Source organism: Brienomyrus brachyistius, chromosome 5 (genome assembly GCF_023856365.1).
Source record: "Brienomyrus brachyistius isolate T26 chromosome 5, BBRACH_0.4, whole genome shotgun sequence".
Lineage (NCBI taxonomy): Eukaryota > Metazoa > Chordata > Actinopteri > Osteoglossiformes > Mormyridae > Brienomyrus > Brienomyrus brachyistius.
Window position 1 is genome coordinate 2,456,964 of NC_064537.1, and position 23,210 is coordinate 2,480,173.

Genomic DNA, 23,210 nt, shown 5'->3' on the forward strand with positions numbered 1-23,210 from the left:
ACAGGCGTTAGGCGGAAATCACCATCTCACCCGGCGCCATGACAGGTGCCAGCATCATAGATTCGATTGAACTTACTGAATGTTCAGGGATTTTGTTGAAGCTGACATTGATCGTAAATGATTCGGAAGGACGTTTCAGACCAAGCCGTTAAAGTTACCATTCATAGCTACTGGGAAAAAAATGGTTATTTTATTAAAACACCTTGAACTTGATAGCAAGAAGACAGAATGGCATGATGTATAAACCTCTTCATATATCACAGGGCACCCGGCAAACAGCAGGGGGCAGCAGTAGATGAAAAATACCACGGTTCCGCTTCCCTTGACTGAGTACGACGTTAACGATGAGCATCGCATACATGCTGGATGTGCTAGGAGCCAGTAAAGGTGTGAGGCAGCAGATTCTGGTCGGCGAGTGGGTTTTAGGCGTTTAAGCTTTTGCGGGAATCACGCTGTGCTCTGCTTGTGGAGATATATCCAAAAGTCTGAGTCTCCAGACCTTAATGCAGACAGTGAGTGAGAGAATAAGCAGAGAATAGAGTGTAAGGTGGGCTTTGATTAACATTGTCTGAAAATAGCTCAGAGACCGCAAGCTGTCCAAAGCCTTTTATCAATGTCCTCAATTAACTCCCTGTGCGCCACACAAGCCGAAAACGTTTTATACGTTTTATATAAAAAAATACAAATATATAAAACAGCAGTAATAAGCAGAAACATCTTTTATTATCTATGGAATAATAGTATTTTTAAATATAGGCCTGGTAATAAAGGCACAGACCGTAAGTAAATAAAATCTAGATACTGATTATAGGATGAATTTATTTGAGGAGTTGGAGAACATCCACATGTTGTTTATTGCGGACAGAAAAAACACTTTTGGCTTAAATATAATACTGTGCTTTATTTTTTGATGACTGTAATTTTTGGTAGATAACACTGTATGGCATGTTACAGTACCCCATTTATGACACGCACACACAAACATTTACAGATATAGAAAATAAGACAAGTGCTTGTTGTAGGTGCAACATCAAGTAATACTGTTTATACAACTAAACAAAATACACAAAAATTACGCAAAAGTCACGCGACCCAAGTCGACCCAAAAGAAATGTTTGGCGTCGCCCCGTCAAAGAGAAGGTCTGCTGTTTCACACAGGGGACAGAAAAGACCCACCAACACATATGGCTGTTGAATTCCTTCTCTGGTTTTGTAGAGTCACAGTTGGGCAAATACCGTACCGTGCCTAGGAACTGAATAACAGTTACAAAAAGTCACACTGTATTATAATAAGCAGCAAGTACAAAACTTACAAAAGGTGTGGTACGAAAGTGCAAAAAGGACGCCGTCGACAGTCGGGTGAGTCGGGTGAGTGAGTGCAAGCAGAGACCTGCTTCGAGCTCCCCTGCCTTCAAGTTAGCTGATAAATACTGAATAATAATCTAAACTAGACAGAGCCCACCGGTCTGATGCACGACAGAAAGGGCTCCTTCACTTTGGTTTGAATGTGCCCTGCGCTTCTCTGGGGAGCAACATCAGCCTTAAGGAAAGATTAATCGAAAAAAATTAAAAGAGGCTAATGTAATGACAACGTTACAAAATACACAATGAACCTCAGATGTACAGATCAGGCATGAGACGGTATTTGAAGCAATTAACGGCTGTCAATGTGAGGTTTTTTTAAAGAGCTTATTAATGTCGATTGTCCAGAATGAAAGGAAACTGCTTCATATCACGCTAATCAAGCCTGATGCAAGAGCTCAATTACCTGTCAGAGACACTCTTTGGAATTACAGAATTACATACTGTGACGGTAAACAGTGCCCACGTAATGTCGGCAGTATTAATACGCCTATACATAAACCGATTGAAGCAAAAATCATTGCTTGTCGTCTTTGGTCTTTCAAACAGAGCGTTAAGGAAAAAAAGGAAAGTAATAATCAGCATTTCGGCGTCCGCCCTGCCGCTCCGCCTCTCGTCACCGTCAGAGGCAGATGTTGATCTGTTTGGCCAGCTCTCTCTCCAAATCAGAGATCAGAGTGTCAAAGTCCTTCAGACTCAGCCGGCAGGTGAAGGGAGCATCCAGGTCCAGGGCTTCAGTCTCCAGGGAGAAGCTGTCCACATAGACGCCTCCTGATGGGGCCCAGCTGGCCTTCTTTATGGCTCCCTGCTCGCGCCTCCTCCTCACCTCCTCCTCATCCTCCTCACTGTCGCTCCCCGCCACCTCGTCATAGTCGGCCTCGGCGCTTGTCAGGAAGTCCCCCCCGCAGATGCTCCAGTCGCCGGCGTACCTGTTGCAGGGGGGGCTCTCCAGGCGGCCCCGCCCTCGCCGGGACACCACCACCTCCTGAGGCAGTTCCAGGCGCAGAGGCAGGCGCAGGCCTCGCTGGCGTGGGCCATCCTGGGAGGCGGGGCGAGCAGCAAGCGGCGGGGCCAGTCCAGAAGTGGGGGGCTTGGAGGGAGGCTCACCCACGGCCCGGTCCACAGGGACTGAGGCAGGGACACGAGGGAGAGGGTCAAGGAAGGAGGAAGCAAGGAATCATGGGACACAGCCTGAGTCATGTGACCACGGCAGGCATGCTGTTCTTCATCTCGACTTAAAAGTTAAATGAGAATCATAGATGGACCAGGGGATGCACAACACCCCCCCCCCCCTCCGCCCCACCCCCCACCCACACACATACACACTCACTGGGCCACAGCTGCAGCAGGTAATGCAGGACCTCGATGTGTTTCTTGAAGTCCACGGCGCTGGTGATGTCCTCGCCGTGCGAATACCCCCGGCCCCCTCTCTGGGTGCTGGTGCCAGAGTGGCCCACCGGGGCCCCGGGTCTCCAGGATTCCTGGCTGGGTGCAAGCAGTACGGGTCCGAAGCACACTGCCAGGTTCTGGCAGGTCATACGGTTGCTGTGGCTGTAGGAAGCGACCAGGCTGAGATGGTCCAGGAGCAAGGTGAGCGTGGCCTGGGGGCAACAGAACAGAGGGGCATCAGAGGAAGAGGAGTGTCAGAGAGGAGCGTCAAAGGGAGGAAGAGGAGTGTCAGAGAGGAGTGTCAGAGAGGAGCGTCAAAGGGAGGAAGAGGAGTGTCAGAGAGCAGCGTCAAAGGGAGGAAGAGGAGTGTTAGAGAGCAGCATCAAAGGGAGGAAGAGGAGTGTCAGAGAGGAGCGTCAAAGGGAGGAAGAGGAGTGTCAGAGAGGAGTGTCAGAATGAGGAAGAGGGGGTCAAATTGAGGAAGAGGAGCATCAGATTGAGGAAGAGGATAGTCAGTGAGGAGCATCATAATGAAGAAGAGAAGCATCAGAGAGAAGCATCAGAATGAAGAAGAGGATAGTCAGTGAGGAGTCAGTTTTGGAGATATCTGCCGTGGTGTTGGTCTTCTCTCAAATATGATGGCACTGAACGGAATTTTTTCTATGGTGTTTAAAGTGACAAAAACACTACATTTGAAAAACTCAACAGCAATGACTCTGACCAGAAATCATGACCCAGTTATCACATCAATATCGTCTATGAACCATGAAACACGGTCGGGGAGCTTGCGCTATTATTATCAGTGCAGTGATTCGATTGGTGCGTGGAGTTTGGTAGAAGAAAATAGTTCCTACATTAAACTGCTTATTAGAAAGTCTGAATTTTCTTCAGTAACTGGGTCATGATTGCTGGTCAGACACATTGTGGTTTAATGTATTTTTCTGGCACATCAATGACCACAGAAAGAGTGTCATTCACTCCCATTATATTCCAGAGAAGCAGCTCCAGGATAGATGGATGGATTGATGAATGGATGGATGGAATATTTCCATCTTTTTCATGCAGTGACTAGAAGCCCTTGTCCTTAAGAGCTATTTTAATTGGTCCCCATCTAACAGTCCAATCACCAGAGCAGGTAACCTGTTCAAATTAATGAATTAAAACAGAAATTAACTGAATTTTTGGCTGTAATAAAATGTGATCGACTGACAATGATTTATAGGTCTTTTGGGGGGGGGGCACATGGGGTTAAACTCCACAGCCTGCAGGAGTGCAAACAAAAGCCGCAAGGACAGAGGGAGGGCACGTTAGTGAGAGCGAGACCCCCGGCACCCCCGCTAACCTCAGTGGACCCTGATCTCCAACAGGACTGGGATGGAAAAAATATTTCAAACAAATAAATAAATCTGACATATTTGAGGCGAGAGCCACATCTGGCAGTAGTTGGTGGGCAGCTGTGAGACTGTTGTCAATAATTTTCCGTTAATATTTGACTCAGCGACTGAAAGTGGGTTACTGTCAAATAAACGGAGAAAGAGGGAGGGAGGGAATGAGAGCGAGGGCCAGAAAGGAAGACGAGAGGGAAAAGAGAGAGAGAGTGAGAGAGACCTTCTCTGGTTCCGGGAGACACTCCAGCAGAGCCACCGGGCTTTGGGGCTGCTGCAAGTCCACATGCGTCCGGAGGGGGGCGCCGCGGGGTGGTCGCAGGGACATGGCCTCCAGCACCACCTCATAGAGCGTGCGCGTGATGAGCGGCGAGGGCAGCTCGCGAAGGTAGTCCTTCAGAATGCCTGGGGGAGGGGGCAGTGAGCGGGGAGGGTCACAGCACTGGGGGTCACACGGACCCCCACAGGCAGAGAATATTCTAACAAACACGGGCAGCTACCGAAGATGCGTGGAACATAACACCCATTCCAGTAGATTATAAACATACAGGCCCGGGAAGAATAAGCATCTAACCCGTGTTTTATTTGGACGCCGCCTCCATGGTAACGGGCGGCGTCGCTGGCGGGAATGCGGGTGCTAGCCTTCCCGCTAATGCTAACACGGCCGTGCTGCCAAGGTGCCCCGCTGAGCCGGCAGCCGGCCGCCTACGTGAGACGGTAAACAGATGCGGGCAGAGTCTCGGGAGACCAGAAGCCTCCGTAACTGCCTTGGAATGCCAGGCTGGAAAATTACACTCCATTCCCACAAGGTAAGTACTTCTGTTTTAAAGTGAAAAAAAAACACTAATTAAAGCACCGAAGCTGGGTGGCTGCTGCCAGCTTTCATCTGAATTTGAGTTTCAATGGGGAGGAGCCACACACTCACAAAACGGGAGGGGGGCCGTCCTGGGGTGGGGTACAGTCAGGTGACCAGCACATTCACTGGCTTACATCGTCCCCTTCCTATGCCTCTTGTGCTAAAAGCCTCCCCAGACAAAAGATACACGCTTCTGGGTCGTACCATATCGCAGGGGGGTGTGGGGTGGCCTGTCCCGCCCCCGGTTATCAGGCAGACGGCGAGTGCAGACTGACCGGTGATGACATTGATGTCCGGGTAGATCTCCTCGTTCAGAGTGACTGCGGCACTGTCCCGCTCAAACGCGTCCCTCAGCTCCTTCTTCACGGCCGCCGAACCGCAGAGGCGATACAGGCCCACCACCTGGGGGCGCCAGAGGTCAGCGATGAGCACACACAGGTACACCGTCACCAATCGCACAGACACTGTCCCCAGCCCCGCACAGCCACCTTCAGTCCCCTCTTTTCAATCTCCGCCACGCTCTTCTGGATCAACAGGGGAACTTTGAGCGCAGAACCCTCCTTCTCCACCAGGTGGCGCAGTTCCACACCAAACACGCTAGCTGGCTGGAGGTCGCTGGGCCGTGGGGGGGCCGGCTCCCATTGCTCCAGGAGGGTCAGCTTCACATAGAGGAGGCCCCGCGGGTCCAGCTTCACACACAGCTGCTGCGAGCGTGAGCCTGCTGGGGGAGGGAAGATTACCAAGTGGTCACTGGAGTTTCAGACTAATCCTGATCTAACCCCTCCCCCTTGAAAGAAACCACAGCTGAACACTGAGATGCCAAATTGACTAAACTTGGGAAACAATTAGTTCAGACTGAGTGCTTGGGAGGTGGAACATGCCGGAAAGCCGGGAGAGAGCCTGTCTGAAATCCACCCACGCAGCTCTGCCAGTCAGACTGAGCACCAGCCACCCCCAAGCAGCTCGGAGAACTAAAAATACGAGCGTGTGATGTAATGAGGTGCGTTTAACGCACTGTGTACAGAAACGCCTCGCCCGCTCTCTGAAAAGGCCTCTGTTTGTTCACCAGGGGAATGTCGGCCCCACACACGCCACCTCTAGGAATCGCTGCATTACTGCAGTCATCTGTTGAACAATCCAGCTGATGCTCTGATCCAATCAGCTTGCAGTGATGGGTGTGGGCCCCTCCTGCTCAACCCTCCCCCCCCACACTCTGCCATGATTCGTCCGGCTTCACGACCAATAGGTCTCCATGTCACCACCCCCTAACCCTGTTAAAAACATTTGTACTGCCTGCTTCTCCTCACGCACACACACACGCACACACACACACACACACACAGGCACACGGCACACCCTGGAGGCCAGTGTGTCTGGTTTTCTCTCCCCTCTGCCGCCTTGCCCTTTCCCTCACAACTCTGGGCTAAAGTTGGGTTTAACCAAGGCACCATGAAGCTGAACTGAACGGCTCACCTCTGAAGAGTGGAGGGATAGCCACGCCCCCCAGGCAGCAGACTCGGTTGCGGGCTGGGGCAGCGGGGGCCTGGGGGGTGCTGGCGGTGGGGGAGCTGGGCTGTGGGGCTAGGATGACTAGCTTGAGCAGCCGGGCGCGCTCAAGCTCCAGGTTGAAGGTGTGGTTGAGCGGGAGGGCGGCCCCACGGCATACGAGCAGCGCCGTGCGGGCCCTGGTCACGCCGTCCACCTGGATGGCACAGAACACCTCGCGGGCCACCTCTGGCTGGGCTGAGCGGAACAGCTGGTCAGCGCCAAGCAGGTGCACTGTGAGCAGCCCAGACACCCGCTGGGCGCAGCGCGGCTGCTCCGACAACTGGTACGGCTGGAAGGACCCGGGGTCCAGCCCCGCCTCCCCAGGGGGCGGGGATGTGCTCTGGGGCGAGGGTGGGGCCCCTTGCTTGGGCAGGAGCTCGGGGGAGTCGCCATCGCTCAGGTAGCCGACCTTGCCGGAAGAGCGCCCTCTAGAGGAGCAGCGCTGTGGCCGTGCTGGGGCACTGGTGTCCAGGTGATAGCGGCTGATGACGTTACTGGAGGCCTCCTTGCGAGCATCGGGCGGGGAGCTGCCCCCAGCCCCGCCCACAGCCCCGCCCACAGCCCCGCCCTGTCCTTGGCCATGCCGCTGTGAGCGCGAGGAGCGCAGGCTCAGCTTCCGCCGCAGTTCTGGCAGCTTGCGCATCTTCATGGACAGCCGCCGCACCGTGCCGGGGGACTTGATCTTGTCCATGACACTGCTGGCCCCGCCCCCCTTCTTGTGGGACCCTGGGCTGTCCGAGGGTCCCTGCGCGGTGCAGACACCCCCGGCCACCGCAACCGGCACCTGGGCCTCCGGCTGGGCCAGATCTGACAGGAAAAAATGACAAAAAATAAAGGATGAAGACGGAGGGTCATTATGTGCAATTTATGGCGAGAAAAAGCAGTCCCAAAACGGACGGACTCGCAAGCGGACATCTGCACAGCCGAAACCTGTGTTTGATCACAACTCCGCCGGTATTTATAGAGAGAGCTGCACTTGCAGGGGTATTATATCCAAAACTGGCAGGAGGCGCTAAAAATGTGCAGCCAGGTTTACCTTTTAAAGCCTTTTCTAAACGAATACCGGAATTGTGAATGAGTGAAGAGCGAAGCGGACACCAGCTGCAGTGCGTATGTCAGAGCGTGAAGTAAAAAGATAGAAAAGGTCCAGGTAACCATAGCGATGACTGAGTGGGACCCTTGGGAAGTGAGTTTCTGCAGTGACATACCCAGGAGTGATGGTTAAATCAACAGAAGATTGGTTTTGTGAAAGTTTTAAAACTTCTGTGCCAAATAGCAATAGTTTAAGAATTAAGACGAAGACTGATATAAAAATCAACATTGTAAAGCTGTTGTTTAGTCCTTTCTGGGCACCGCAATGTTAAGACCCTCCATTCACGTCTCTCAATATATCCACTACCGAGAAGCTACAGCAAAACCCGGCAATTCAGAGACATCTTACTGTGTGCCTTATAGGATGACCACTGCAGCGACATCGGAGAGTTTGAGTGTGACTCTGGGAGCAAAGAACTGGAGCAGCGGTGGGGGGCGAGGGGTGTGGGTGCCAGACCCTTACGTAGATGGGCTTGAATCTAAATAAATGGAGCCTTCTTTAGGCAGAAAAGCGGCCTGTTCTCTGAGGCCTGGCAGCCGCATAAGTGCGCGAATGAGCAGGGCGTCTCTGGACGAAAGACTGTTTGCGGACGGATGTCAGTGGTCGGCAGCAGCGATTATTTGAAGGGGACAGTGGCCTGCGATCGGCCGTCCACGCGCCCCAGGCCTCTACTGGGAACAGAACTGATTTATGTCATAGAAATTCCTTGGCAGGCGGAGCTTTCCGCTGCTGACGGTGCGTGCCGGCGACGACCACATCTGCCAACTAATGGCCCGGCGATTTATTTTCCACAGCCTGACAGCTGGTGGGCCTGAAACGCGGCCGGCTGGGAGGGGACGCTAGGTGAGCCTCATCGATGGGCCCTGCCCCTCACTGGAAATGCTGGGGCCACTGTGCATCTCGCTGTAAAACCACTCTCCCCACCACCCCAAGGATTTTGTGTTTTCTCTGGACACTGAGACGTTCTTTGAGTTCCTCTCAAGAACCGCAACGGGTAACAAAATAGGAACCACTGGAACACGGCAGCGAGCCATCAGCTCGGAGAGCGAAGGTGTCCTTCACTCACGCTTCAGCTCCTGACGCGCGATTTTGTTTGCAGAGAGACCCGCAGAAGGTTGACGCTTGTTCAATTTTGTGCCGCGTCACCAGCGTCACGACCAAACACGAATGCACACCCATGCTGGGGTCTGACGCTGGGATGCAACTGGAACAGCAGCACAGCAGGCCAACAGCAGCACAGCAGGCCAACAGCAGCACAGCGGACGCTACTGCTGGGAACCCGAAGGCGGCAGAATCCACACTGGGACGTCTTCACTGACATTAGATCTACCTTCAGACAAAGCCGAAGCTCTCCAGCAGCCCCGTGACGTGTGATCAAGGGGATTTAATCTCAGCGGCTTGGGCTCCTACTTTCATATTACTGTATACTGTATGGTAATACGTGTCACCTGTAAAAAAAATAGTTGGGGCTGAAGCCCACCAGTCAGGCCTCAAGCCTGCCATGATTTCATGGTTCTAAGCTGCGGAACTCGTACCTGGGATCTCCCTCCTGCCTGCTGAGGCCATTTCCACGGAGATCTCCTTGGAGGGGGGGTTCCCAGCGCTCCCCTGTGTGCCACTGCTGCCACGCCTCTCCGCGGGGAGGCCGCAGTCCCTGGCCTGGACATCCCTCTGGTTCTCCCCTGATGCCTCAGTGTCCCTCCTCTTCCAGGGGTCTCCGTAGTCGACCCTCTCTGTTCCTCCTCCAAAACCACGCAAGTCCTCCTCTTCCGGGATGGGGTTGTACCAAATGTTGCTCTCCCCATCCACCCCTCGCCTCCACTCCGTCAGGCGGCTGGGGAGGGAGAAGGGGACCACCTCGGCCACGTGGGGCTTGCCACTGGAGAGCACCCAGGCACGGCTGCTGCGTTCCAGGCTCTGGAGGTATGCCCCCTGGCCAGGGACCTTTACAGCGCTGGAGGAAACACAAGCCCCCACTGACCGGGTGAGCTCTGGAAGGCCTGCATTGTAGGCCTGACAGGAAGTTCTACAGATCCCAAGCTCCCTCTCGAAATGTCTGCTTTCCAGGCCATCCTCCACTAAGGTCTTCTGGCTCCAGGCCTGTCGTGAGACCTGGGCTTTTCCTGAGCTGTTCTCCCAGTCCTGGGCTCTGGGTGCTGGGCTGTGAGGTCCCTCTGAGGTAGGGGGTTCCCACGACAGAGAGGGAAGCTTGGCCCAGTTCTGTTTCTTGGCCACGGTTATCTGGGTCCCCCGTCTGACAGAGTCTTGCACCGGCTGAGATGGGGGGGCCTCGGCCTCTGCCGGCGGCGATGATGAAGAGCTTGGGGGCACGTTGTTCTTCCCCGGAATGTCTGGGAAGGCAAACGATGGGCGTTATTTCTATTGTTAAAATCACAACTGCTGCCATCTGCATTTTTTCCTGCTTTTGAGGTTTGAGAGAAATAAATAAATGCACTAATGCATAATAGTAACTGTGCCTGTGGGTAATTATTTGCTGTAATTAACCAATGAAAATAAGCAGAATGGGTATCTCATTTACTCCTGATATAGCTCAGCGTGGGCCTATTAAACTCCGCAGCCTCAGGCTTTGAAACAGAGGAGAAATGGATCCAAGCTCTTGTACAACCAGCCGGCAGCTTCAGTAAACAAAGGCCGCTTGTCGCCAGTTGCCTGCACGCCTCTCCGTTCTGATTAAGTGCGGCTGGTGGGTCATGCTGCAAACACGGGTGAGGGGCAGCCTTTGGGTACGGAGGTGCTTCGCCAGGCAAGGGTCACGAATGCCGAATGCGCCAGAAGGTTGAAGGTCACACTACTGCCACGGCGAGACATAAAATGAGAGGCACGAGCACGGAAGGTAGCTGGAGGACAGCTATAGGGGTGATTAATCGGTGCGGTTAAGAGAAGATCAAGGCAGGACCAGTCACACATCAGGCTGAGAGACTGGTTACAGGAATCCAGTTCAGGAATTAGTTTCAGGAATGGTAATAGATTGAGTGGAGGGACTAGTTAACTGAGAGGGTTAGGGAACGTTTCCTGCATCTCGTAAAAAAGGCTCAGATGAATTCCTTGTCAGCAAATTCTTTTTGGCCGGTGAGGATAACCTGCTACAGCCTACATGATTAGCATGATTGCCAGTTGTCATCTTATTTTACTAGGTGTGGACAGACCGTATAACAAGTGATAATTCTCCCCAAACAGCATGGGGTAAAGGTCAAACACCTTTAATGACAGCCAGAAGGCTGTTAGCTCAAATCCCCACACGGGATGCCATATGTTTCAGGCTACTTAACGAAATGGTTCTGGAGGTGTTTGGTCGTTGAGATGTAGGAAGTGATGAGACCATGGTGAGGTTTGCGGTCATGAAGCGCGATGGACCCTAGAACGCCAGACAAATGGGCCCGACTCAGGATTCATTCTGCAAGCTGCTAACCAACCAGCGCCATGGATCAACACAACGAAGTACAAACAGTGTTCCACACGTCTGCCAAAAATCACACTGCATTTCGCAGTGGTACTACAAACGATGAGCTTCATGGAGCTTGAGCGGCATTATTATTATATTTCAATTCATACGATTGTTTAAAACGTTGGCTTTATGTGCAGCACAATGAACACAAGGCCGGCTTGAGAAGAGCAGCAGACGTTTTTAGCTCCTGCACTCAAACTTCGGATCCTGCATCGGAAACGTTTGAAATGAAATGAGAACCATATTTGTCAACAAAAGCAAGAAGGCAAGAATACAGGAATAGTCAGGCTGGAAGGAGAGAGGAGAGAGGGAAGCAGGAAGGCGAGGGGGGGGGCGGCTGCTCCTCCTGTGACACCCTGCACATCTGGATGGCCTCGTGGTCCTGCATGTGACTCGGCGTCCCAATGTGAGCTGCATCCGGCCGAGGGCACGTCATGAGTCACTGAGCTGCGTCCCTGTCTGTCTGCAGACCAATAAATGACCCATTTACATCCTTCCACCCGTCCATCCATCCATGGAGGCCTCTCTGCGCAAACACGTGTGTGTAAGGAGCCCCGCATTGGCCATGGCCCTGAGTGTGAGCGCCCCCTGCTGATCGTGCTGTTAGGGTCATCAGGATCCATCGCTCCCACTACAAGCCACTGTAGACACCACGATTTGCCCCCCCCAAGCTGCATGAGGGTGGGCTGATTTAATCTGGCCGTACAGAAACGCAGGCAACATCAGCCAGGACACAGGCCTCCCCGATCCTCATTAATCAGCGCGGCCTGTGTTGCCTGCCCCCCCCCCCGGATTCTCAGAATGCATTCCAACTGAGAGGAAGAGGGGCTCATCCCGTGCTGGGGGGGGGGGGCAGATAGAGAGGGAACAAACAGCCTGATTCTGTGAAGGCCGTGCTTGGGTGGGGGGGCTGTCAATGAGCGGCCTGTCCTATAGCCCCCCCACAGCTGGAGGGGGGCAGCAAACACATGCGCACAGACACACACACACACACACACACACACACACACACACACACACCACCCCATTCACTATTCATCACAGTGCTCAAACAAGAAAACATAGACTTATATCTTACAAATACTCAGTCTTAGTTCAAACTGCCCCTCCCACCCCAACACACCTGTGTGTGTGTGTGTACGTGTGTGTGTGTGTACGTGTGTGTGTGTGTATGTATGTGTGTGTGGCTCTCGCTCTCCTTCTGCTTGATGTTGATGTCGTAACTCTAGAATTGGTTTGTCGGGAAATATGTGCATCGGCCAATGGCTGCACTCAAATGTTTACATTCCGAATTAAAAGGTTTTTGTGACAGAGGTGCGGCTGGAATAGAGCCGGGGATGGGGGGGTCCCGGGTGTCTGTCTGTGAGCAGGACCCCTGGCCGCTGGCTCCCCTTTCCAACGTCACTGTATAATGCCAGCGTGGAAATTTCATTAGGTTGGCATTTTTTAGTAACTTTAGTGTAGCGTTCAAATTGTACAATGGGATCCGACTGGGGGGGAGGGGCGAACCAGAGGGCAGTAAGAATGTTCTGGAACCCCAGAAGACAAACGGTGCACAAACCTAAAATGGAGTCCTCCCTCCCCAGTGTCAGCCCGCCCCCCACCCCCATCTCCAGGGTCCAAACCTCCCCCTGGCCAGTACACATACCAGGAACCCGCAGGCTGCAGCGATGGCTAAGCCCTCTGACCAGAATCTTCTCCAGAAACCCTCAGTCAAATAATGCAATAACTGTTTGGGGTGAAACCGCACCAGCAAGCAGACCAAGAGCGATTCCGCGCAACAGCCGCCTTCTGAAAATCAGTCCCCTAAATCTAATGGAACAACAATAAAAATGGAAATAAATAAGACTTAAAATATTTAAGCGCTCAGTTTTGTGGTCTGAGCCTCCCTGCCTTTGTAGGCTTCCTCTGAAATGTGCAGAAATTTTCCCAGAATGCACCTTGCAAACCACCATAGAAATTCTCATGAAAAAGTGACCGGGGGCAACATCTGTGGGCCCAGAGGCTGAGCTCCATCTTAATGGAGTGGAGAAGGACACAAAAACAGGCAGGAGACATGGGGTCCATCACTATCTTACAGATCAGCTCAACATTTCAGGAAGACCGGGCGTTTTTCACGTGCAAAATTACAGGAACCCTTTTGCTTAGCTGATCAGCTGATAGCGAGTTATGTTTCAGGAAAACACCAAGATTGGCTGTTTTCTTTACTGTTGTTGCTCAGTTACATTTATTACCAGCGGCAACTGACATAAGTTAATAGCCAGTAACATCTAACTCCTAAAAGATACGAGAGGCTGATTTTAGGTTCCTTCTGCTGTTGCTGTGTTTCCGAAATCACAAACAGGAAAGGAAGTTTCTTTCCCTCGTATCCCGCCTGCCCCCCCGGCACTTCAGACACGAGATGCCAAAACTCTCTGAGACAAATTTAAAAAGCGGCCATTATTGATTTGGTAGGAACAACAGCATGTAATCTGCAATGCTCCCAATGACCGTACACGGACATTTCTTGGTTGCCGGAAACCTGGAGATGATGTCATAATTTGTGTGTGTGGGCAGATGCTACCCAACATGCTAAACAGTAATCTGACCCAACACTGTGGTACCCTGCCCTAACACTGGGGTAACTGGACCCAACCCTACTCCGCCCTACTCCACCCTACTCCGCCCTACTCTGCAGCTTTTTCTTATTGTTGCCACCGATACTTGCTGAAAAACAAGCTTGTCTTTAGTTCTCAGTTTATTTATGTTCTGTCTGAAGACCCTGTTTTAGAAAAAAAAATAAGTTTGCTTGATATCAGCCCATGAAGATCTGTTGTTTATGAGTGTTTTTGTCCCAAGACGTCCCTAATTATATAGAGAAGCGTAAATGGCTTCTGTAGGCGATCCAGCAGGCCGCACAGGAAGGGGAAGTAAAATAAAAAATAAAAATGAAAATACTCGCCAACTGAAAGGCAGGAAGAGCAGCAGAGGGGAGCGGCGTGGGGGGAGCGGCGTGGGGGGAGCGGCGTGGGGGGAGCGGCGTGAGGGGGAGCGGCGTGGGGGGGAGCGGCGTGGGGGGGAGCGGCGTGAGGGGGAGCGGCGTGGGGGGGAGCGGCGTGGGGGGAGCGGCGTGAGGGGGAGCGGCGTGGGGGGAGCGGCGTGGGGGGAGCGGCGTGAGGGGGAGCGGCGTGGGGGGAGCGGCGTGGGGGGAGCGGCGTGAGGGGGAGCGGCGTGGGGGGAGCGGCGTGGGGGGGGAGCGGCGTGGGGGGAGCGGCGTGAGGGGGAGCGGCGTGGGGGGAGCGGCGTGAGGGGGAGCGGCGTGGGGGGAGCGGCGTGAGGGGGGAGCGGCGTGGGGGGGGAGCGGCGTGGGGGGAGCGGCGTGGGGGGAGCGGCGTGAGGGGGAGCGGCGTGGGGGGGAGCGGCGTGGGGGGAGCGGCGTGGGGGGGGAACGGCGTGGGGGGGGAACGGCGTGGGGGGGAACGGCGTGGGGGGGAGCGGCGTGGGGGGGAACGGCGTGGGGGGGGAGCGGCGTGGGGGGAGCGGCGTGGGGGGAGCGGCGTGGGGGGGGAACGGCGTGGGGGGGAGCGGCGTGGGGGGGGAACGGCGTGGGGGGGGAACGGCGTGAGGGGGAGCGGCGTGGGGGGGAGCGGCGTGGGGGGGGAACGGCGTGGGGGGGGAACGGCGTGAGGGGGGGAACGGCGTGGGGGGGAGCGGCGTGGGGGGGAGCGGCGTGGGGGGGAGCGGCGTGGGGGGAACGGCGTGAGGGGGAGCGGCGTGAGGGGGAGCGGCGTGGGGGGGGAACGGCGTGGGGGGGGAGCGGCGTGGGGGGGAGCGGCGTGGGGGGGAGCGGCGTGGGGGGGGAGCGGCGTGAGGGGGAGCGGCGTGGGGGGGGAACGGCGTGGGGGGGAGCGGCGTGGGGGGGGAGCGGCGTGGGGGGGGAGCGGCGTGGGGGGGAGCGGCGTGAGGGGGAGCGGCGTGGGGGGGGAGCGGCGTGGGGGGGAGCGGCGTGGGGGGGAGCGGCGTGGGGGGGAGCGGCGTGGGGGGGGAACGGCGTGGGGGGGAGCGGCGTGGGGGGGAGCGGCGTGGGGGGGAGCGGCGTGGGGGGGGAACGGCGTGGGGGGGAGCGGCGTGGGGGGGGAGCGGCGTGGGGGGGAGCGGCGTGGGGGGGGAACGGCGTGGGGGGGAGCGGCGTGAGGGGGGAGCGGCGTGGGGGGGGAGCGGCGTGGGGGGGGAGCGGCGTGGGGGGGGGAACGGCGTGGGGGGGAGCGGCGTGAGGGGGAGCGGCGTGGGGGGGAGCGGCGTGAGGGGGAGCGGCGTGGGGGGGGGAACGGCGTGAGGGGGAGCGGCGTGGGGGGAGCGGCGTGGGGGGGAGCGGCGTGGGGGGGGAGCGGCGTGGGGGGGGAGCGGCGTGAGGGGGAGCGGCGTGGGGGGGAGCGGCGTGAGGGGGAGCGGCGTGGGGGGGAGCGGCGTGGGGGGGAGCGGCGTGGGGGGGGAACGGCGTGGGGGGGAGCGGCGTGGGGGGGGAGCGGCGTGGGGGGGAGCGGCGTGGGGGGGAGCGGCGTGGGGGGGAGCGGCGTGGGGGGGGAACGGCGTGAGGGGGAGCGGCGTGGGGGGGAGCGGCGTGGGGGGGGAGCGGCGTGGGGGGGAGCGGCGTGGGGGGGGAGCGGCGTGGGGGGGGAACGGCGTGGGGGGGGAGCGGCGTGGGGGGGAGCGGCGTGGGGGGGAGCGGCGTGGGGGGGAGCGGCGTGGGGGGGGAACGGCATGTGCAAGACAGGCACACGAGGGGCAGCTCCCGAAAATTAAACTGTGTGTTAATACCACGAGGGGCTGAGAATGAGCATGCCTCTGTCCTCTCTCTCTCTCTTTCTCTCTCTCTCTCTCACACACACACACTCTCTCTCTCTCTCACATGCACTCTCTCTCTGTCCCTCTCTCTCACACACACACACACACTCTCTCTCTCCCTCACACACACACACTCTCTCCCTCTCACACACACACACTCTCTCTCACAAACATTCTCTCTCTCCCTCTCTCTCACACACACACACACACACACACTCTCTCTCTCCTTCTCACATGCACACATACACACACTCTCTCTCTGCCCCACTCTCTCATACACACTCTCTCTCTCACGCCCTCTACTCACACAGTCCCCATAATATAATGCATACCTGGACCACACACACACACAGTCTGCCAGCTTCTCTCCCTATTTTAGGCATAACAAGGAGTGGTTGGGGGGGCAAAAGTAGAGCAGGATGTTGTAAAGCAGTGAGGTGAGAGTGGACACAATGACGGCGACAAGCACCATGACGACAGGCCCACATGGCCTGCTACGCCATCGGCACACTGACGGCGACAAGCGCCATGACGACAGGCCCACGTGGCCTGCTACGCCATCGGCACAGTGACGGCGACAAGCGCCATGACGACAGGCCCACGTGGCCTGCTACGCCATCGGCACACTGACGGCGACAAGCGCCATGACGACAGGCCCACGTGGCCTGCTACGCCATCGGCACACTGACGGCGACAAGCGCCATGACGACAGGCCCACGTGGCCTGCTACGCCATGGGCACACTGACGGCGACAAGCACCATGACGACAGGCCCACGTGGCCTGCTACGCCATGGGCACACTGACGGCGACAAGCACCATGACGACAGGCCCACGTGGCCTGCTACGCCATGGGCACACTGACGGCGACAAGCACCATGACGACAGGCCCACGTGGCCTGCTACGCCATCGGCACACTGAGGGCGACAAGCACCATAGCGACAGGCCTCCATGGCCTGCTACGCCATCGGCACACTGAGGGTGACAAGCGCCATAACGACAGGCCTCCATGGCCTGCTATGCCATCGGCACACTGAGGGTGACAAGCGCCATAACGACAGGCCTCCATGGCCTGCTATGCCATCGGCACACTGAGGGTGACAAGCGCCATAACGACAGGCCTCCATGGCCTGCTATACCATCGGCACACTGAGGGTGACAAGCGCCATAACGACAGGCCCACGTGGCCTGCTACACCATGGGCACACTGACGGCGACAAGCACCATGACGACAGGCCCACGTGGCCTGCTACGCCATGGGCACACTGACGGCGACAAGCACCATGACGACAGGCCCACGTGGCCTGCTACGCCATGGGCACACTGACGGCGACAAGCACCATAGCGACAGGCCTCCATGGCCTGCTACGCCATCGGCACACTGAGGGCGACAAGCGCCATATCGACAGGCCTCCATGGCCTGCTACGCCATCGGCACACTGAGGGTGACAAGCGCCATAACGACAGGCCTCCATGGCCTGCTATGCCATCGGCACACTGAGGGTGACAAGCGCCATAACGACAGGCCTCCATGGCCTGCTATGCCATCGGCACACTGAGGGTGACAAGCGCCATAACGACAGGCCTCCATGGCCTGCTATACCATCGGCACACTGAGGGTGACAAGCGCCATAACGACAGGCCTCCATGGCCTGCTATACCATCGGCACACTGAGGGTGACAAGCGCCATAACGACAGGCCTCCATGGCTGACCCTGTGCTAGACCACAGACTTTGCTCCCAACAGCACATGTGTGTTTGTACATCTTGAGGGAGACAACGAGGGGGTGTGTGAAAACTAAAGAATTCCACTGTAGGGTACTTCATCATTGCAGCAATGCAGAGGATTAGCCAGCTCGTTAGCGTGTACATCCGGTCTACATCACGGAAATTTGATTTTAAGCAAGAATCATCAGAGGATAATGCTGCCCTATCCCACAGGGTTAACGTGGCCTTTCCACCGCTACTAACTCGCTGGGGTTTTAGTGCGAGACCAACACTGCCCTTATGGTGCCTAGAACCTGAACACAGTGCGAACATCAGCATTTATACACTGTGTTCAGCGGCACAGACACCATGTCAAATTTATATGACAAGTAACATTATGACAATAAATTATTTTATACATATAAAAGTTGTTAAAAATACACAACATACTAACACATATCATAACAAACAGGCCAATAGTATGACCCAACAGATGAGTACAAAAGTAGCATTAATCAGAATTATAACATTTAAACTGGTTGAGTGACTAAGAAAAACAACAAACCAAGACTATATGATTAAAACAGGTCTATGTCTTAACATAAAGGGGCGGTTCAGGAACGGTATACAGAGACTCCACTGTGGAAAAAAAGTTATAAGAAGTATTGGAAAAAATATCACAGTGGCCCTTTCAGCTGGCCAACACCGCAAGCTACTATACTATCCGGTGCGTCAGGGCGCCCGCCTTTATGAAGCGGGTTCACGAGGGGCGCGCACACCGCGGGTACGGCGCCCCTGTTCAAATTGGCCCGGGGACCCGAAGGAGCAGCACAGTGCATGCTGGTGGAGTCTGGCTGCGTCTGCAGTTTGGTTTACTGATGTCTCACCGTACTGAGGCACGGGGAGAGTTTGACACAAATCGGAAGCAAAACCGAAGCAAAACAATACAATACAATAAACCTGATACGTGTTCATCCGCTCCTCGCACTTTATTAACTACACGTTTGGTTCATGAGCAAATTAGAGGCCAACGTCCGGCTGACAGGTATCTGGAGGGCCGTCCTGTGGCCGATGGCCCCTCCCAAGCAGAGCAGCGGCTCTGGCTCGTGGATGTTTCGCTTATTTGCAGACGAACTCGTGTCCATCTCCTTATTTCATCTAACGGTGCGGGGATATTCCCAGTGCCGCCATGCAGTACCTCTGTCCCGTGTGAAAGTGGCGCTTGGTGGCCACACGAATGCAGGGAATGCAAACACTGCAGTCACTTTTCGCCGTCCCAGTTGCAACACAAGTCCGACTCAGATTTACTTTGGAGGGCTACCATCCCCTAACGGCACGTAGGCGCTGTCATGTTAATTATTAAAAATGACCAAATATGTTTGTACGGAGAACGACTACTTTCCCCATTTAATGCATACGGCAATAGAAGATAAGAGGAGAGGACCAAAACATATTAGGGCATTAAAATACTTGGAATGCAATTCTGTAATGTGCCGAGCAGAAAGAAAAAGTTTATTTCGAAACCAAGGCTTTATTTCGATGCTCTTTTCTCATGTCTGATACACTGCTTGCTATTGTCGGTCGTAATGTACAAAATATTACAGCACTAACCATATTAACTTATTATAAATTTGATATAATTAAGGCATGTAATGTTGCCCATCACACTTACCTTCAGGTTTCGGGTCTGTTTTCCTCCGGGATCTGTCTCTACCTCGAAGCCGAGAGAAAGTCCTCTTCAGCAGAGGCTCTGCCATGATCTAATCCCACAACGTGCTGCGCCGATCGGGGTGTGGAGAAGGACAAGCCGCCGCTGTCAGACGGGGAAGGCAGCGCCTCCGTGCGCCTCCATGCCTGAGCTCCCAGCTCCGTCAGCCCTCCGCCTGTCCCGGTCCCCCGGAGAAATTTCACAGGAAACAAATTCCAGGGATTCTTTCCCAAACTTTTTTTCAAACCTCCTCCAGCAGAGAAAGGGGCTCCTTAGTGATCCTGCGTTTATGGGAGCTGTAGTTCAGAATTCCCCACATCTTGTATAATTAGGGCTAAGTATGTTTTTCCCAGCAGATCGCGTGGGTTACACTTGAATAATAATTGACATTTTTAAAGGAATACGTTACAATCGAGTATTTATCTCAGTCATTTAACGAAAACAATTAATGGTCTCATGAATCCTGCGATTACACACTGAAAAGATCCGCAGATGAATTAATAGAGAAAAAACAGCCGAACCTTTCGATGGGGGCAGTTCCACTTTCCAGCTCAGAAAGGCACCCAGAACATACACTGGACACCTACTTCGGCCGCAGAGGAAAGGACGTGCAACGCTTCCGACCGGGCTCTCTGTGTTAAACCCTTTATCAGGGTAATTCATTCGGACTGGCCGTAAAATGGTAAAGAGGGTCACCCTGAAGGACAGAGCAACTAATTAACCTGATGCACTGTGGTCAGTCCCACGCAGCTTGGCTCACAAAGCAGGCGGTACGTCCTGGGTGGCGATTTAGAGGCGCCAATTAGGGTAACTGCGTGTCGCTGTACAGGGAGGGACCCGGAGTGCCCAGATCGCGCGGGCGTGCGCACGCACGCACACACACGCACACACACACACACACACACACACACACACACACACACTCGTCTCCAGGTCTCCACTCATTACGGGAGAAACATGATTATTGGGGGGGCGTGTTGTATTAGCTGGTTTTGACATGGGGGGGGAGGGGGCTACAACCTCCCCACCCCCCATGTAATTTACGCCCATGATTGTGGGACAAGTTGGCTCTTCTTGAAAATGCAGTCTAATTTCTTTTAAGCTCGGAATTAGCCGTGGTATAGTTATATTTTATTAAGACAAATAGATGGTAACCCTTGTGTTGGCCTCTAATGAACTACAGAAAGAACATTCTCGGCGATACTGTTCCAGGAATTTCAGAAAATTCACCCATTGGTCTTATAACGGTCACTGGCCGCAAAGTTCTCACTGAGCTCGCAGCGGAGTGACAGCTGTAATCATTAGCGCGTCTTTCAGACCGCGAATCTTACACAAATAGCTAATTACTTGTTGAAAAGGAATTTCACATCGCTGGCTGAGGGGATGGATGGAAGTCCAGAGTAATCGGCGCAGTAAGAAGTAACACTTAAGGACAGAAGTGCGTGTGAGACACAGGACATGACAGCGGTGACACTGGTGACATTAACCTTGTCTCCCTGTATTCCCAAATATAATCCCAAATGCACCCTCCATATGCCCCCACGCCCACACCAACATTTGTTTTATTTTTTTTCTTCGTCCGCCGTTTAAGGCCAAAAATAGACCGCGTTCGTGAGTGTGAGATAATTTCAAGGAAATTCAGCCCGAAGCAAAACATGTTCGCTGCCAAGAAAAGGGGTCTCTTTATAGAGGAAACAAAGGACGGGAGGGGGGCGCAAAATTGCTTATGTGTGTGTTTGAGAAAATACGTTTGTGTTATTGAATATTTCAAGCGTCAATGTGACACATGCGATTGAGAAGTAACAGGTCGACTTTACGTTTCAGTCTGGACGATGCAGAACTCTAACACACTGAATTTCAAACCTTGTTCTATCACGGTAGGTAATTCATTAATACCAATTTATAATTCACTGATCTTCATTAAACTTAAGTAGCATAGCTTAAAAGTTAGTAATAGATAACGTGAGCGTAATTATTCGACTTGTCCGTAAATGGTCAGATTCAGGTTTCCTGAAAGACGTTAAATCGTCGCCTTAATATCGACATGAATGAATTGCTATGAATCGATGCATTGGCGCATAATGTTACATTGTTGTCTCATGTTCGGGAAGCGGAAGAGGATGTGGTGAGGATGGGGGCTTTTTCTGGTTTCTATACTTTTGGGTCGCTTCCAAGTGACTAGGCAGAGCAGCTGCTTTATCAGGCCAGATTCCGAGGCTGCATTCAGTGGGGCGCAGGTTCAGTTGTACGACAGCGCCCTCTCGCGGTACATTAAAAAGATTCCGTTCGATCGCAGTTGCATTCCACCGACATTATCGTAATCCTCCTTATGTTTACCATTTTATGCCACTGAAACGTCTGTAACAAAACATTCAGTAATTAAGTCTGCATGAACATTTAAATGGGGAAGAATGGGAATTATTACTCTAGTACGGAAAATGAAAACAACCAAAATGTTGTGGTTTAAATTAGTCTCTTATTGAAAAAAGTTGACAGTTGAAGCTGTTTTAGTCTTGTAGATAACTATCCGAATGTGCAAAGTGTGAGCAATACGTTCCCTACTGCCACAGAGGATTTGCAATTGAGTCCCTGCCGCTCGGCCACGCAGAGCCGGCCGGCTGCCGGGCACCTGGAAAGGCATCAGGAAACGTTTACTCACCACTTTCCAAGCTTCCGAGCAAAACCCACCTCAAAATGTGTCCAGATCCGCCATAACTCGACCGCAACAGAGGCGAAGTACAGCGGCTTTTGTATGTACTGCATAATTGCCACCTGAAATAAATGGAAAGCCTGTGACAAATGTAGCCGGACAAATACGACATAGAATTTGGCGCAGAATATATGCTATAATTTTTATCGCTTACATAGAAGAATGCGTAAGGTTTCCAACTATTCGTACTGTCGTTACTTCTTTAAGTTCATCCAGTAAGTTTTATAAGCCGGCTGCGGAGTCTATCAGGCTCAGCCGAGGACGGCTGCTGGCCGGACGCTGTCAGCGTGGGCCTGGACTCGCAACCTTATTGCTTTTGGGCTGTTTTATTATTGAGGGGTGGCTGGGCGCATTGACTTTGCGATAATTATTAATCAGTCTTACATCCCACTGTAAAGCTATCACAATTTTGACTTTAGCCAAGCTGGGCACCGCATTTCTGTCCACGTTTCTTAAAGGCTTCGGCAGGTTGCCATACAGAGCATACTCCTATGACGGGACGATACACCTTTTTCTTCAGCTCCAAAAGCTCTCAGTTTTCCCTTTTTAGTGATCTGTGTCTTATTGCTACCCTCATGTCAGCATTTAACTGTCACGAGGATAAACAACAAGAGATGAACGCGGGAAGCTGGCAGCACACTCAAGAAAACGCAGGTGGACACGTGACCCCTCGCCACATCTGTCCCCAATGGCTCCTTTCTCTCTAGGAAATAGAAATATTATACGTACAAGTGGCAGATCAAGATGCCAGGCCGCCCCCACACAACAGCTCTTCTGGTGAACGCCTCTCATTTTTACTTAATAAAGTTATGCTACTTTATGACCATTAGATTAAACCATCATTGTACAGCCGCTGCTTTAAGCATTTCATGTTGGCTTTGTATGTGTTTGCCTGTGTGTTTCCTTCGTTGTATGAGGCCACACACTGCTTCACTGTCACCTGTTTCGTTACAGTATTTCGTATAAAAGATGTTATGCATAAAACTTAAACCTCCACAATATGGACGCTGTGTTCCACACACTACACAAAAACTGCAAATTCTGTTTTTTATTTGAAAACGATTATAAACCTTTTTCCTCGTTGGAATTCTATACTTCTTTGGCATGGTGGGTTTAAAAACACACCTCCACTCTGTATGTCTGTGTGTGCGTGTCTGTGTGTG

The 23,210-nt window shown here is 53.6% G+C and overlaps 1 protein-coding gene across 6 annotated transcripts; it reads right to left on the minus strand.

The window, feature by feature from the left end:
* Positions 1-881: 881 nt before the first annotated feature.
* Positions 882-22,364, minus strand: LOC125742560 (rho GTPase-activating protein SYDE1). 6 transcript variants are annotated; one of them, XM_049014666.1, is made up of 10 exons: positions 22,202-22,364; positions 22,026-22,109; positions 19,302-19,512; positions 9,169-9,984; positions 6,466-7,347; positions 5,481-5,713; positions 5,268-5,394; positions 4,360-4,541; positions 2,693-2,963; positions 882-2,490 (listed from the first exon to the last, which is right to left on the minus strand). In XM_049014666.1, exons 3-10 carry the CDS (start codon positions 19,384-19,386, stop codon positions 1,985-1,987), a joined length of 3,102 nt encoding a protein of 1,033 aa, XP_048870623.1. In that variant the 5' UTR covers positions 19,387-19,512; positions 22,026-22,109; positions 22,202-22,364; the 3' UTR covers positions 882-1,984. The 6 variants fall into 6 exon arrangements, with proteins under 6 accessions (XP_048870623.1, XP_048870621.1, XP_048870619.1 ...); XM_049014664.1 differs by having other exon boundaries at positions 19,302-19,618; XM_049014662.1 differs by having other exon boundaries at positions 19,302-20,034.
* Between the last annotated feature and the right edge of the window lie 846 nt (positions 22,365-23,210).

Excerpts from the sequence above, each read along its gene's own strand:
- LOC125742560 (XM_049014666.1), bottom strand. The coding sequence starts at position 19,386 with ATGGCAGAGCCTCTGCTGAAGAGGACTTTCTCTCGGCTTCGAGGTAGA. Across the intron at positions 9,985-19,301 it reads AACAGACCCGAAACCTGAAG|ACATTCCGGGGAAGAACAAC; the intron begins GTAAGTGTGATG and ends TTGCCTTCCCAG. Across the intron at positions 2,491-2,692 it reads CCTGCTGCAGCTGTGGCCCA|TCCCTGTGGACCGGGCCGTG; the intron begins GTGAGTGTGTAT and ends TCCCTGCCTCAG.